Source organism: Laccaria bicolor, genomic scaffold (assembly GCF_000143565.1).
Source record: "Laccaria bicolor S238N-H82 LACBIscaffold_16 genomic scaffold, whole genome shotgun sequence".
Taxonomy (NCBI): domain Eukaryota; kingdom Fungi; phylum Basidiomycota; class Agaricomycetes; order Agaricales; family Hydnangiaceae; genus Laccaria; species Laccaria bicolor.
This window is the reverse complement of record NW_001889887.1, coordinates 146,001-161,980: the sequence shown is the minus strand read 5'-3', so window position 1 is coordinate 161,980 and position 15,980 is coordinate 146,001. Positions and strand designations below refer to the sequence as shown.

At 45.2% G+C, this 15,980-nt stretch overlaps 3 protein-coding genes across 3 annotated transcripts; 1 reads left to right on the top strand and 2 right to left on the bottom strand.

Moving 5' to 3' along the window:
- Nucleotides 1-4,479: 4,479 nt before the first annotated feature.
- Nucleotides 4,480-6,092, bottom strand: LACBIDRAFT_328265 (uncharacterized protein; the record flags this gene model as incomplete). The annotated part of the gene is made up of 5 exons (XM_001882247.1): nt 4,480-4,670; nt 4,693-4,828; nt 4,887-5,016; nt 5,204-5,623; nt 5,683-6,092. The coding sequence occupies 5 exons, from the start codon at nt 6,090-6,092 to the stop codon at nt 4,480-4,482; spliced, it is 1,287 nt and encodes a 428-aa protein (XP_001882282.1).
- A 1,087-nt stretch (nt 6,093-7,179) lies between these two features.
- Nucleotides 7,180-9,129, top strand: LACBIDRAFT_328264 (uncharacterized protein; the record flags this gene model as incomplete). The annotated part of the gene is given in 9 exon segments (XM_001882351.1): nt 7,180-7,556; nt 7,782-7,884; nt 7,948-8,024; nt 8,105-8,238; nt 8,346-8,505; nt 8,642-8,687; nt 8,707-8,718; nt 8,780-8,918; nt 9,059-9,129. 9 exon segments carry the CDS (start codon nt 7,180-7,182, stop codon nt 9,127-9,129), a joined length of 1,119 nt encoding a protein of 372 aa, XP_001882386.1.
- Nucleotides 9,130-9,505: 376 nt separating this feature from the next.
- LACBIDRAFT_328263 (uncharacterized protein) lies at nt 9,506-10,374 on the bottom strand (the record flags this gene model as incomplete). Its single annotated transcript, XM_001882246.1, has 4 exons — nt 9,506-9,748; nt 9,898-9,986; nt 10,029-10,186; nt 10,229-10,374. The coding sequence occupies 4 exons, from the start codon at nt 10,372-10,374 to the stop codon at nt 9,506-9,508; spliced, it is 636 nt and encodes a 211-aa protein (XP_001882281.1).
- Between the last annotated feature and the right edge of the window lie 5,606 nt (nt 10,375-15,980).

Here is a 15,980-nt window from a genome sequence, read left to right as displayed (position 1 = left end):
GTAGCTTAGTGGATGCGTTGGAGGATAATGGACAGCTCAACAGGAGAGTTGAAGAGGGGCTTGAATGCAAGCACAGACATAAAGTATGGGATGGTGAATCATGAGATGCTTTTGATAAACTGATACACAGTCAATCATTACTTAAAACAGTCAGACAATGAGAAATTTATTCAACATACTAAACAGAATATCAAGATATGAGTAAAAGCCAGAATTTCAGTGAAAACGAATATAGGTGAGAAGGATGGAAGCATTGGCGAAGAAGAATGAAGTACTAGTTTCTGCAAAGCCATCATTGAAATATTTCTTACTATGAAATGAATGCATCATCCCAGACTTGAATTTTGAAATCCTCTTGGAAAGATTGGTCAGAGAATGCACTAATCATATAAATATGAGTGTCAGTGAAAAAGAAAAAATGAAGCTCATTTCATACCTTTTTCTCTAGAATTCATAAGGGGAGATTCTGCTCCAGGAACTTTATTCTTTATTTTCTGAGCTTCGATGGCCAGTTTCTTTGCCTCTGTGTATTTTCCCTGCCCATAATATGTTGATGCTAGATTTAACATGGCATTGATTGTTTCTGGGTGTTCCACTCCAAGAATTCTGGTGCTTGCATCCACAACTTGGGTCCCCAGCTTCTCTGCCTCTGTGTATTTTTCTAGTCTATAATATGTTACTGCAAGGTGTCCCATGGCATTAATTGTATCTGGGTGTTCCACTCCGAAAATTCTGGTCCTTGCATCCAAAACCTGGATCTCCAGCTTCTCTGCCTCTGTGTACTTTCCTAGTTTATAATGTGTTGATGCTAGATATGACATGGCATTGATTGTACCTGGGTGGTCCATGCCAAGAATTCTGGTTCTCACATCCAGAACTTGGATCCGCAGCTTCTCTGCCTGGGTGGACTTTCCCAGCTTTTGATAAGTTGCTGCAAGATTTGCCATGCCCCTGATTGTATCTGGGTGTTCCAATCTAAGAATTCTGGTCCTTGCTTCCAGAACTTGAATCTCCAGGTTCTCTGCCTCTGTATATTCTCCCAGCCTTCCATAGGTTTCTGCTAGACTTTCCATGGCATTGATTGTGTCTGGGTGTTCCACTCCAAGAATTCTGGTCCTTGCATCCAGAACTTGGATCTCTAGCTTCTCTGCCCCTGTGTATTTTGCCAGGTTTCGATATGTTGCTGCAAGATGTGCCATGGCACTGATTGTCTCTGGGTGTTCGACTCCAAGAATTCTGTTCTTTGCATTCAGAACTTTGGTCTCCAGCTTCACAGCCTCTGTGTATTTTCCTAGGTATCGATATGTTGCTGCAAGATGTCCCATGGCATTGATTGTATCTGGGTGTTCCACTCCAAGAATTCTGTTCCTTGCATCCAGAACTTGGGTACTCAGTGTCTTTGCCTCTGTGTATTTTCTCAGCCTTCCATATGTTGCTGCTAGACTTTCCATGGCATTGATTGTGTCTGGATGTTCCACTCCAAGAATTCTGTTCCTTGTATCCAGAACTTTAATCTGCAACTTTTCAGCTTCTCTTGAATATCCTTGTTGCATCAACAATCTTCCACAGTTGGCATAAGCATCATCTAAGTAAGTGACATCATTGTTGTTACTTTCTGATCTGGAATACTCTATGTTTGCTCTTATATGGGTTACCAAGGCCCTCTGAAATCCATATGGCTGGCCTTCATTCCATCTTAGTGAACAAGACAAGGTAACATATGCCATTAAGCAACATTGTTTCTTCTTGTTTGAAAGCATTCTGTCCCTGCCCCAAGAATGGACCAGTGGATGCATTGCATACACACAATCAGATGGACCTTTTTTGATCAATGAGAATGACAGTAATATTCGAAGTCCCTCTTTAAAGACAAAGTTATCCCAAGTACCTGCTTTATTGAGAGGAAGTAGTCTCTGGTCCAAAAGAGAACTGGCAAGAGGTAACTCTGAGATAGAAATTGTCTTATCTTCTTGAAGGGCAGCATAAAAAAAGATGTCTTCAGTAATCCCCTCATGATGGAAGAAAGGGAATAATTCCAGAAGCAGTATTGCACTATTGGCTGCTTTGGCCTTATGAGAATCATCAGATTTAGCCCTTCTCTGAATTTCTTTGTATGATAACTCCCAAGTTTCATAAACAGTTTTGTTATACTTAGAAGCTCCAGTAAAATCTGAATGGGACAATAGTGTCTTTCGGTGCTCTAAATATTTTGCAAGATAGTCTCCAATAGTGGTTGCTCCAGAAGCAATGTAAGCACCAGCCTGATCAATTGCCAGAGGAAGGCAGAAGAGCTCTTTTACAATTTTAAAAGCTTCAGATTGAAACTCTATCAAAGATGACTCCAAGCAACTGGCTTTTAGAAGTAATTCAAGAGCATCATTCTCTTCCATCTCAGTTACTTCAAGAGAGTTCTCAGGTGAAGTTAGAGTTCTCATGGCAGAGTTGCAACTAGTTATGAGAATATTTCCCCCCCTTCCAGGTGGAAGGTAAGCCTCCAGGTCAGCAGGTGATAGAACATCAGCATTGTCAAACACCATTACATAGTTCTCTCTCAGCAAGCCAATCCAGTATAAAGCAGATTCAGGTGACCCATCAAGAGAAGAAGACTGAGCCTCAGGAAGGTTACAGATACCCTTCAGTGCCTGTGTGATAGTGCTGACTGAAGATGCATCAATCCAAAAAACAAGAGAAAAGCTGAAAGTAATCAAATTTGAATTCAAAGGCATTGAAGTGGTATTCAATAGATACTCACTGGTCAGACATGTCCTCAACAAACTTTAAGCAAATCTGAGTCTTTCCAATACCCCCCATTCCATGCAACAGAAAGAACTTTCTCTTCTTAGCTCCATCAGTTGTATTAGTAAAAAAATGCCTCTTGAGTTTGGCAATGACTTTTGTCCACCCTGTGAACCAATTGCTTGGGTTTGGTGTGAGGGGGATGACCCCATCGGACTTTGTCCTATTGCCGTTGTTGATGTTGTGGATGTGCATCTACCGGAGATCTGTACTATCTGCTTGGTTCACTGGGACATGATAACCATTCTACTCACAGTGTTAGCGCTATTGAATGTGCTGTTGTTAGCGACAAAGTGGTGAGCGCCCGCAAGAACGTTCGCTCCGCTCATGTTGAGATATCGAAGGTGGAGAGTTTCGGATGGGAGAGGGAAAGAAAGAAAGGCGCGCCCAGACGCCAAGAGACATCTGTTTGTATGTATTATACACAAGCACGTGCCTGGACTTAATATTCTCCTTCCCTTCGTTCCAACTTCGTTCTTCGGCCGCTTACCTTCTTCTCAACTTCTTCTGTCGCTCGAAGTTCTAGCATGTTGGTTTTGTATGGAACCACATGGTGACCAGAGAAGGAAATCCGGTAGTGTTGAAGGTGTTATCTATATCGCGATACAGCCGGACTCCGCATTTTCCCCGTGTAAGTTGAAAGTCAGCAGCGAAGATCTCTCAACAATTTCCTAGAATGAAGGTGCGCGGTGTACTCGCTAAGCATGGTACCCCCCGCTGACAATCTTTTGCGTAGCCTTCATAACAGATTTAGCTGTAACGTCAGCACCAATACTAGAAGACGGTACGCGTCCCAGCACTTCCGGCGTCGCCATCGCTCGAAGTGAGTGCCCGGGTCAGAAGGTACCGAGTTCGTCCTGGTCTATCTGTTGTTATCGCTGCAAGCCGTTTTCCGAAGACGAGGTTCTGCCGCGCGGTGGCTCACTGCTTTGCGTTCAAGTGGCAATATATTTTTGGTGTCGACTGCTCTCATTTGCTGTTCTTGTGTAGGATCGCATGGTGGGAGGTCAGCTTTGGGCGCTTTGGTTTGCTTGACGGAGAACGTCAAGTGAGTTTATATCATTTTCAATAATAGAGGTAGCTAACGATCATCTACGCAGCTATTGAATGTCAGCGTATTCTCTCGCACACCCAAATTCACCCACTCCTCTCAAACCAACAGTCAATGAAAGTCGACCTTTCCAATTCCCTTAAACTCCACCCTTCTCTGCACCGGCAATGCATCCACACCTCCCAGTTTCCCACCGCCCCCCTCAACCTCACCTTCTCCCCGACTTATGTCGATCGTTGAGAAGGCCACTCGAACCCCACGGACGCACGACTTCATATTTCGGTATCCACGACTTCATCATCTCGGTATTTGAAGTCTCGGGGGAGATTAAAGTCCCCATCGTCTACCGGCGAATATCGTGGACCAGGTTCGAAAGAATGTTCTCCGACAGGAAGAGTGAGAGAGGCAGGGGTGGAATGCATCTGGAACCCCGCTCGTGTCACCCCTTTTTCCCCTTTGTCGGCTTCCCCAAGATTCGAGGTTTCCCTCAAGCTTCTCAACGACTCCCTCAAGTCGCCTTCTTTCCGAAGCGCCTCTCCATCGTCGTTTATTAAAATTTATTTGTCTTTTTCCCAAGCTCTGAAAGATGGGGAGGACCACGTTGAATTCGCATTGGTTGACTTCGCGCTCGATCATTGAAACTGCTCCAAAGATTGCGCAAAGGAAGGGCGATTAAGAGGAGAAAGGAAAAATGGGCGTACGGTGCCAGTGGATGAGCCTAGTGCTATGGCAGGTGTCTGCTGTGGGACGGAGTTGCGATTTTGGGTGGAGGTGGAGACGTTAGCCGCGGTGCTCCGAGCCTCCGACTCGACCACTAGAAAGCCTGCTCGCGATATATTTCAAACAGTGCTGGGCGAGCGATCGAGGAGGGAAGGTTTGTGGAGATTTGTAGAGGTTGGTGTAATGGGGTGCTAGCGCTGCAACCTGAACATCGAAAGAGCCTCCAGCACCAAGGTTCGGGAGGCGACGGAGGGCAAGATTCTTTATCCAAAGCCAATGCCGCATACACAGTGATTTTGAGCCCACCACCGGCACTGACCTTGGTCTTGGCAGTACGCGACTTGAGGGCCACCACACGAACTTTGGTCGGTAGAATCGAGTTCTCGGCGACGTATTCATGCATGCAGGAGAAATTCATAAGTAACGGGGTGGAGTTTGGACATAGTCGTCTGGAGAATGCTGGTCTTGATCCTGATATTGGTTTGTTCCTCTAACTATCTATACAACTTTTTTATGACTGACTACTATCAGTCGCAGGTACGATATAAGATGCTTCCGATCTCCATGAATGAATTCCCATTGTAAGGCCCCCCGCAGTAATTTTTAGCATCGGGCCCGCTCGCTGCACAATTGTACTCCCCCATGAAAAAGTTCAACGGCTTCGATGGGATACCCGGAGGCCCATAATCCCGCTTCCCAATTGTCTGCCCAGTCTTCACATCCGCAATAGTGAACGTAAGGTACTTCCCCTGTTCCAAATACAACTGGTACTCGTAAAATTGTTGCCCAGCTGCGCCGTTGGTGGTGTCGGTGTACACCCCGCCGCCCTGGCGCTGGGGTTGCTTGCCCGGGATGTACGAGCCAGAGCCGGTGTAGAATGTGAACTCGGCTTGGTTGTTCCCGCCACCGTAGATCTCTGCGATGTCGATCTCATCGCAGTCGTGGTAGTGGCTGCCGTTGGGGTCGAGGGGACCGACGACGCAGAGCTCTTCGCGGAGGACGACGTTGGAGTTTTTACCGCTGTCTGGGGCTCCGCGCATGGTAATCCAGATGCTCCTACGTGATTATTCGCTCAAGTTCGATATGATATTTAGAGGAAGGGGAAAGAAACGGACGTGTAGGGAGCGCTACCGTCGTTGAATACAAAATCATAGCGAAGCCGACTTTCGGTGTTGGGGTCGTTGATATCGGATGTTGAACTGAACATCCTGTACCCGTTTGGACCAGCCCCGCTCACTCCGATAGAGTTGTCATAGCCAGGGTAGGTCTGGTAGTTGAGGAAGTTGTGGGAGACGTGACGACAGCCGTCGGGGTCGAGTCTTTGCAGGAAGCTCGCATTGCTTGCGAGGGCTTCCGCTTTGAAAGCGCGCATGGCGACGTCGGAGGCAGCTGCACGCGCTCTCGATTGTCTCAGGCTATGTGCATGCCTGGTGGAAGTGAGTGGCATGCTGGAGTCATAGTTGGGGATGAGCGTGAAGTCAAATACAGTTTGGGCAAATGCCCAAGCTGATAGGAGGAACTGCATCGTTAAGAGTGCTGATTATTCAACGAAAAGAGCGGACCTTTATATCCTGACCACGGCTGCGTACTATGGCCGACATCCTACCATGGGCGCCACAGCGCCAGCCCCTCGAGTCCTTAGAACCACCTTGGTGCAACCGCTTTGGACGGCCCCCGGACGAGTTGGTCTATTTTTAATTTTTTATATCTGACCATGCGAACACGTGCCTGTTATTTATTCTGGCCTTTTCCGGCAACTCGTCCTCCTTGCTTTCGTCATTCTCATTCGTCAGCGACTTATCCTCTTCATTGGATTTGCTCGACTCCTTTCTAGCCTGTTGTTTTGTATGGCGCCAACAGGGCTGACGACTAGAGAATCAAATTTGCTGGCTTTAAAGGTACCTATAAGTTATGATGGGCGCTGCTTTACAGGACTCTCTATTTCCCCCATTCAAGGTCGTTCAGCGCGCATCAGCATCATGGGTTCGACCTTCGCGATCCCTCTCGCATGTTCCCTTTGTCCGCGAATGTGCCTGCTGCTGCCAATGTGAAATTCAATGACGAGTTATCGATGGCTACGCTCTTGGGTGGTTCGGGTGATCGATCGTCACCTAATGGCCACCACCAGGGGTATACCAGCAACAGAAGAACGAGGACCCAACGTCGTATGAAAGACGGCGTACCGCACGCATGACATATTGGACGTACATATCTGCCTCCAGCGCATCGTCTACCGCATTTCCAACAGCCTTTTCACCACCAACAATGGAGCAGGGAGTCAGACAAGTGATTTACGCGACACTTATCAACACGCATTCAACTCTACCCTCCCAGCGATAAACAATACGATGCACTACGACCCTCCCAAGCTCCATCTCTCAACTTCCTCCCTCTTCCACCATCACCGTTCCATCCCGCCCACCTAACACGACACACACGCTCACTAGCATCCCGCTCCCGCTCCAGATCACGTCCTCCCTCCTCTAGCTCCGCCCCTCCCCCAAATTTGTCCACCGCAAATGGGTCAGGCAGTGTGGGGCTTGCGAGGACGACTAGAGCCAGGAGGAGTAATGCCATTTCTGGGACTTCCCTGCCGCCTTTTGGTGTTCACCATGGCCATAGACACGTACTTTCCCCATCTCAAGACATGCATCACCACCTCCCGCCTCTGCACCACGCCCACACCATGCGCACTCGCACTCGCTGCCAAAAGGGTTGGACACGCAAGCTGTCAGTTTGATGGCGCTCCCCCCTTACGACCCGCTACCATCCCTCCGCCGTCCCACATTTCTCCTCCTTCCGCAGCACACGCGGGGGAACAAGGAGGTCAACAAGCAGCGCAACAAGTACAGCAGCCCGTAGGCGACAAACATGTCCTACTGGCAAACGAGAAACGACGAAGGAGGAGGGGGAGGCATAATGCCGCTGGAAGACGACGGAGGGATAATATCGATGAGAAGATTGGTGAACTTGCTACGTTGATTTGGGAGTGTGTGTTGGATGTTGGAGGTGAGATTGTTTTTTGTTTTCGTCTTATTTTTGGCGGGGGAGGTTGTAGTTTTGGTGGTTTTGGTGTTGACCACGGGGTTGGAGGTTTCCTTGACTTTCCTCGCGTTGGATCCCCATCTATTCCCCCTCTTTGGGTTGGATTACCTTCCTCGTTCCCTCATGCCCTTCTCAGTTCTGATTTTTGAGGGCACTTCACTTAGTTCAGGACGCACACGAGCAAGAATGTCGACGTGTTCTCTACACACTACTTGATCCCCTGTCAATACCCAATGAACTTCAAACTTCTCCCACCCACAATCACGGAAAAGGTACGCACTTTTTGCTGCCGTACTTTCAAACTACCTTTCACGAACCAACTGATGATGTAGCAGCTTGCCTCGTACACTCCTTTGCCCGATTATGTCACAACAATGGTCCATTTTGGCGAAACTGGCTTCTGTGCAACTGAGTGAGTATGTCGTGGTTGAAGGTTTTGATGGCGCTGAGATCTTATTGGTCAATCGTGCTCGGAGGTTGAGCTTCGTCGAGGTCTTCGATGTTCGTTGCCGACGATAATGTCGATGGCTTGAAAGCGTGCTCGCAGGCGAAAAGGGGTTGTGGTTGTTTGAAATTCATCATGGTCAGGGACCCCTGCCAGCCTTTGCTCAATTCTCGATCTTTCAGTAAGTGCATCTTCATTTCGCTTCTATAAAGGCGGTAGCTAAATGAGTCAGCTGGCTCTCGTAGGATGAGATACGTCGATTCAAAGTTCCAGTACTTTCCACCGCAGCCCGTCTACGTCTTGAAGCAACTCTCCTTGGAAGGATCAATCCGTGCAAAACCACCTCAAACCGCATGCAACTTCCCTCACCTCTCTCCGATGCCGAACCCACCAACTCGGTCATCCACGTTTCATCGCCGTATGGCATATCAGCGACGTCTTCCCGGCTGTGAGGGAATCGTATAGGTTGGAGAGATGTGAAGGAAGGTCGATTTTTGGATAATCCGTGGATCCATCTGTGAAGAGAGGGGTGGATGAGGTTGCAAGGGAAAGAGAAGAGGGTAGGAGTGCCGATATAGATGTAGACGTTGGGACAGGGGGTCAGGCTACAGTACTTATCAGAGGAGCAATGTGCGTGAATCTGTGATAGTGGTATGTTCTTGTAAGAACTGGGAAAAGGATAACAAAGGGAATGTAACGAACCTTAGACTCTTTCGGCATAGTTGAGTGGAATGGGTTCATTTGCGAGTCTCGACATTGCACTTGATGTTGCGGCTAGTAGCGCGCATATAGGCAGGATGAAAACGACATCCTTATCTCCTGATATCGTCCACCTCGTGTATATGTATTGCCAATACCGAGGTCAGTGGTGGGCTCAAAACCACGATGTATGCGGTATTTGCTTTGAATGAAGAATGGAGCTCCACATACGCTCTCCCGAACCTTAGCAATTTGGAGCCTCTTTCGCCACAACTCCATCCCACAGCTGACACCTGCCATAGCACTAGGTCATTCAACCTACACCCGTTCGTCCCTTCTGCTCTTCACCACCCTTCTTTTGCGCAGTCTTTGAAGCAGCGCTAACGATCGAGCGCCAAGTCAACATATGCGAATTCAACGTGGTCCTCCCCATCTCTCAGAGCTTATGAAATCAACATAACCAACGACGATGGAGAGGCCTCTTTGGAAAGATGGCGACTCGTTGAGAAGCTTGGGGGAAACCTCGAATCTTGGGGAAAGGGGAAAAGGGGGGGCACGAGCGGGTTTCCAGATGCATTCGGCCCCTGCAAATCGACTCTCACACTCTTCGGCTCTCACTGTCGAAGAAGGTTGGTCCGAACCCGGACCAAGATACCCGCCCGTAACGACGGGAACCTCACCACCTTTAATCTCCCGAGACTTCAAATACCGAAATGAAGTCGTGCGTCCCTGGGTTTTGAGTGGCCTTCCTAATGATCGACATCAGTCGGGAGGAAGGTGAGAAGGGTGAAGAATTGCTTGACTTCCGAACCTGAGGGAGGGGATGGGAAACTGGGAGGCGTAGACGAGGTGCCTGTGCAGTGAAGGGTGCAATTTGAGGGAACTACAAAATCGACTTTCATTGGCCGTTGGTTTAGGAGGAGTGAGCGAATGTGGATGTGCGAGAGAATACGGTGAGAATTAATAGAGCCAGCTGCGTAAACAATCGTTAGCTACCGCCGCCATAGAAAAGAATATAAGCTCACTTGACATTCTCCGTCAAGCAAACCAGGAAATTCTTCGCCGCTTGACGGACTTAGATGGGGAAAATGCGGAGTAAGTAAAACCGTAAAGCACAGCCCATCACAATATAAATACGCACCTTCAACGCCAGCGAACTGGTCGTGAGCCCTGTAGGTGCCAACCAACATGCTAGAAAGTCGAGCCGGTCCACAGAAGCAGGTAAGTGGCCTAAGGAAATTATACATAACACACATATACAAATAGACCAACCTCGTGGCGTCTTTTGGCGTCTGGGTGCTCCCCTTTCTTCCTTTCCCTCTCTCATCCGAAACTTCTCCATCGTTGATATCTTAACATGAGCGCAGTGAACGTTTTTGAGGGCGCTCACGGTGTTCTTGTTGAGAACAGCACAATCAATATCGCTAACACTGTGAGTACTTAGAATGGTCATCATGTCCGAGTCAACTAACCTGATAGTACGGATCTCCGGCAGATGCACATCCACAACATCCACAACGGCAATAGGATGACGTCCGAAGGGGTCATCCCCCTTGCGCCAAACCCAAGCAATCAGTTCACAGGGCGGACAGAAGTCATCACCAAACTCAAGAGGCATTTTTTTACTAACACAAATGATGGAGCTAAGAAGAGAAAGTTCTTCCTGTTGCACGGAATGGGGGGTATTGGAAAGACTCAGATTTGCTTAAAGTTTGTTGAGGAGATGTCTGACCGGTGAGTATCTACTGAGTATAACTTCAACACCTTTTGATTCAAATTTGATTACCTTCAGCTTCTCTTTTGTTTTTTGGATTGATGCATCCTCAGTTAGCACCATCACACAGGCACTGAAGGGTATCTGTAACCTTCCTGAGGCTCAGCTATCTGCACTGGATGGGTCACCTGAATCTGCTCTTCGCTGGGTTGGCTTGTTGAAAGAGAACTATGCAATGGTGTTTGACAATGCTGATGTTCTATCGCCTGCTGAGCTGGAAGCTTATCTTCCACCTGGAAGGGGGGGAAATATTCTGATAACCAGTCGCAATTCTGCCATGAGGAGGCTGACTTCACCTGAGAACTCTCTTGAAATAACTGAGATGGAAGAGAATGATGCTCTTGAATTACTTCTAAAAGCTAGTTGCTTGAATTCATCTTCAATAGAGTTTCAATCTGAAGCTTCTAAGATTGTGAAAGAGCTCTTCTGTCTTCCTCTTGCAATCAATCAGGCTGGTGCTTACATTGCTTCTGGAGCAACCACTATTGGAGACTATCTTGGAAAATATTCAGAGCACCGAAAGACACTATTATTTCATTCAGATTTTACTGGAGCTTCTAAGTATAACAAAACTGTTTATGAAACTTGGGAGTTATCATACAAAGAAATTCAGAGAAGGGCTAAATCTGATGATTCTCATAAGGCCAAAGCAGCCAATAGTGCAATACTGCTTCTGGAATTATTCCCTTTCTTCCATCATGAGGGGATTACTGAAGACATCTTTTTTTATGCTGCTCTTCAAGAAAATGAAAAAATTTCTGGCTCAAAGTTACCTCTTGCCAGTTCTCTGCTGGACCGGAGACTACTTCCTCTCAATAAATTGGGTACTTGGGATAACTTTGTCTTTAAAGAGGGAGTTCAAATATTACTGTCATTCTCCTTGATCAAAAAAGGCCTGTCTGATGGTGTATATGCAATGCATCCACTGGTCCATACATGGGGCAGAGACAGAATGCTTTCAAATGAGAAGAAACAATGTTGTCTAATGGCATATGTTACTTTGTCTTGTTCACTAAGATGGAATAAAGGCCAACCATATGGAGTTCAGAGGGCCTTGGTAACCCATATAAGGGCAAATATAGAGCATTCCAGATCAGAAAGTAACAGAAATGGTTTTACTTACTTAGATGATGCTTCTGCCAAGTGTGGGAGATTGTTGATGGAACAAGGATATTTCAGAGAAGCTGAAAAGTTACAGGTTGAAGTGCTGGATACAAGGAACAGAATTCTTGGAGTGGAACACCAAGATACAATCAAGGCCATGGCAAATCTAGCAGCAACATATGAAAAGCTGGGAAAATACACAGAGGCAGAGCAGTTGCAGATCCAAGTTATCGAAGCAAGGACCAGAATTCTTGGACTCAAACACCTAGATACAATGAATGCCATTGGAAGTCTTGCAGCTACATATCGAAACATGGGAAAATATGCCAAAGCAGAGAAGCTACAGATCCAAGTTCTGGATGCAAGGAACAGAATCCTTGGAGTGAAACACCCTGATACAATTGATGCTATGGCACATCTAGCATCAACATATTATAGACTGGGAAAATACACAGAGGCAGAGAGCTGGAGATTCAAGTTTTGGATGCAAGCAACAGAGTTCTTGGAGCAGAACACCCACGTACAATGACTGCCATGGCAAATCTTGCAGCCACATATCGAGATATAGGAAAATATACAGAGGCAGAGAAGCTGCAGGTCCAAGTTCTGGATGCAAGAAACAAAATCCTTGGAATGAAACACCCAGATACAATCAGTGCTATGGGACATCTTGCAGCAACTTATCGATACCTGGAAAAATACACAGAGGCAGAGAAGCTGCAGATCCAAGTTCTGGATGCAAGAAGCAGAATTTTTGGTGTGGACCACCCAAATACAATCAATGACATAGCATATCTTGCAGCCACATATCAAGATGTAGGGAAATATATAGAGGCAGAGAAGCTGCAGATCCAAGTTCTGGATGCAAGGAACAGAATATTTGGAGTGAAACACCCAGATACAATCAATGCCATGACACATCTGGCATCAACATATTATAGACTAGGAAAATACACAGAGGCAGAGAAGCTGGAGACTCAAGTTCTGGATGCAAGCAACAGAGTTCTTGGAGTGGAACACCCACATACAATGACTGCCATGGCAAATCTTGCAGCCACATATCAAGACATAGGAAAATACCCAGAGGCAGAGAGGGCCTTGGTAACCCATATAAGAGCAAATATAGAGCATTCCAGATCAGAAAGTAACAGAAATGGTGTTACTTACTTAGATGATGCTTATGCCAAGTGTGGGAGATTGTTGATGGAACAAGGATATCTCAGAGAAGCTGAAATGTTACAGATTAAAGTTCTGGAAACAAGGAACAGAATTCTTGGGGTGGAACATCCAAACACAATCAAGGCCATGGCAAGTCTAGCAGTGACATATGAAAAGCTAGGAAAATACACAGAGGCAGAGCAGTTGCAAATCCAAGTTATGGAAGCAAGGACCAGAATTCTTGGACTCAAACACCTAGATACAATGAATGCCATGGGAAGTCTTGCAGCTACATATCGAAACATGGGAAAAGGAATAAAACACCCAGATACAATCAATGCCATGTTAAATCTAGCATCAACATATTATGGGCAGGGAAAATACGCAGAGGCAAAGAAACTGGCCATCCAAGCTCAGAAAATAAAGAATAAAGTTTCTGGAGCAGAATCTCTGCCTATGAATTCCAAGGAAAAAGGTATGAAATGAGCTTTATTTTTTTCTTTTTCACTGACACTCATATTTATATGATTAGTGCATTCTCTGACCAATCTTGCCAAGACGATTTCAAAATTCAAGTCTGGGATGATGCATTCATTTCATAGTAAGAGACATCTCAATCATGGCTTTGCAGGAACTAGTACTTAATTCTTCTTCCCCAATGCTTCCATACTTCTCACCCATATTCATTTTCACTGAAATTTGATATTCTGTTTATTATGTTGGATAAATTTCTCTTTGTTTGACTGTTTTAATTAATGATTGACTGTGTATGAGTTTATTAAAAGCATCTCAAGTTCACCATCCCATACTTTATGTCTGTGCTTGCATTCGAGCCCCTCTTCAACTCTCCTGTTAGGCTGTCCATTATCTTCCAATGCATCCACTAAGCTACCAATCTGCATTAAGGCCTCTTCAAGTTATCTTGAACTGCAGATACAAGGCTACATAATTTCTGTCTGCAACAGCAGTGCCAATAGCAGATACACTTATGTTGAAGTGTGCACTCAGCGCCCCACCTATTCTTGCAGGAATCCAGTCATTCCAGTGTAATCCTGGGAATTGTTACAGACTCTTTTCTTACATAGATACACACGCGCAGACACTTACATAATTCTTAAGACGTACCTAGACCATACTGGACAGTTCTAGGCATGCACTCCAGCCAGATTCCTTTACTGACTCATATGACTCTTACGACTCTTATAGACTAGATATGACTTGTATGACTCTACACAAGTCATACGAACTCATACTTTTGACTCATACCTTTAGTATATAAGTAGAACACTTTTGTTTGTATTCAATAGCTTGAACCTAGGCAATCTAAGCTTTAGTTCTCCCTCAGAAACCTCAGAAACTAAGATCGCCCTCGAACTCTATAGTCTTTCAACTTAGAGCCTCTTTTGAAACCTTGACGATAAGTCTTCAACATCGAAGACTTAATACACGTTTGACTTCACTTCAGTCACCCACTGACCACTGACTATTAGTCATGTAATTTCAGTATATATTACATGACTAATAGTAGTACTGTATTTATTTATTGTACTGAATATATCCAGAATCTTTACTGTATCTATTTCCTTAAAATGTCACAAAATCAGCTGTCACACTATTGAATCTATTTTTTTGCACTAAATAAATCTTTTTGGTGCCAAGACTCTGAATTAAATATATTTCATGGTTTCACTACTGAATCTATTTTTTTGCACTAAATAAATCTTTTTTTCGATGCCAATACTCTGAAACAAATATATTTCATGGTTTCACTACTGAATAAATCTTTTTGGTTAACATGTCACAAACTTGCCTGTCACACCACTGAATACATTTTGGCTCTGGATAGACTACTAGAGGTGTCTGGGGTCCTAGTTCCAAAGAAAAGTGTGTTATGATTTTTCACTAGTAGAGGTATTATTGATAAATTTCTTTTTGTTTGTAAATGCTTTCCTGGGGCTGTAGGGTCCTACTGTTTTCAGGATCCACTGCCCATTGCCAAATATGGAAGGTGTGGCTATGTTAAATGAAAAATAGCAATAAAATACAGGGAACAATGATGAGTTTAGGGTGTTGCTCACTGTTGGTGATGATGTTGGGGGCGGTTTTCAGGGTCCAGGGCACATTTCCAAATAAGGAAACATGCGCTTTTTCACATGTAAAATAGCAATAAAGTCAGGAAAAATTAGGGGTGGTGTTCACTGTTGGGGACAATGTTGCAGGTTGTTTTCAGGGTCCAGGGTGCATTTCCAAATATGGTAATATAGCTAAAAACAGCCACAAAATAACCAAAAAATCAGAAAAAAATGGGGGTGGTGCTTTCTGTTGGTGATGACATCTGGGCTTGTTTTCAGGGTCCAGGGCATATGTCCAAATAGGGTAATATATTCCAGCTAGGCTGGTGGCAGAACCCTATTAGTTCGATTTTGAGCTGGTGGCCACAATCCATCACACTGGTGACAATGTGGGAAAATATTGAGGATACACTGCATGCCCCAGGTGGCTTCCACATCTGGCCCAAATAGTGGTGTATAAGAGTCTACCATAGACTACAAACAAGTCGGACATAGACTACAAAGTTTACTGATACACTACAGAAGACTACAAAAGTCAGACATAGACTACAAAGTTTACTGATAGACTACAAAAGACTACAAAAGTCGGACTTAGACTACAAAAGACTACAAAAGTCAGACTTAGACTACAAAGTTTACTGATAGACTACAAAAGACTACAAAAGTCGGACTTAGACTACAAATTTACTGATAAACTACAAAGGACTACAAAAGTCGGACTTAGACTACAAAGTTTACTGATAGACTACAAAAGACTACAAATGTCAGACTTAGACTACAAAAGTTTGGACTTAGACTACAAAGTTAGGGTTAGGGTTAGGGTTAGGGTTAAAAGTGTATCCAGACTACAAAGTTTGTAGTGTCCACTTTCAATCATTACAAAATTTTGTAGTGTTCATTTTTTCCTTAGAAGGGTTTGTAGTGTCTGCCTTTTGGGACTACAAAAGTTTGGTGTGCACTTTTCCATTTGGAAAGTTTGTAGTTCTCACTTTTTTTGACTACAAAGTGTGTGCTTTTTCATCAGAACAAAATCGAACTAATAGGGTTCTGCTGCCAGCCTAGCTGGCACAGACCTGTCAGGTCCAGCCAATTTCCAGTTGACTGCTCTGGCTATTG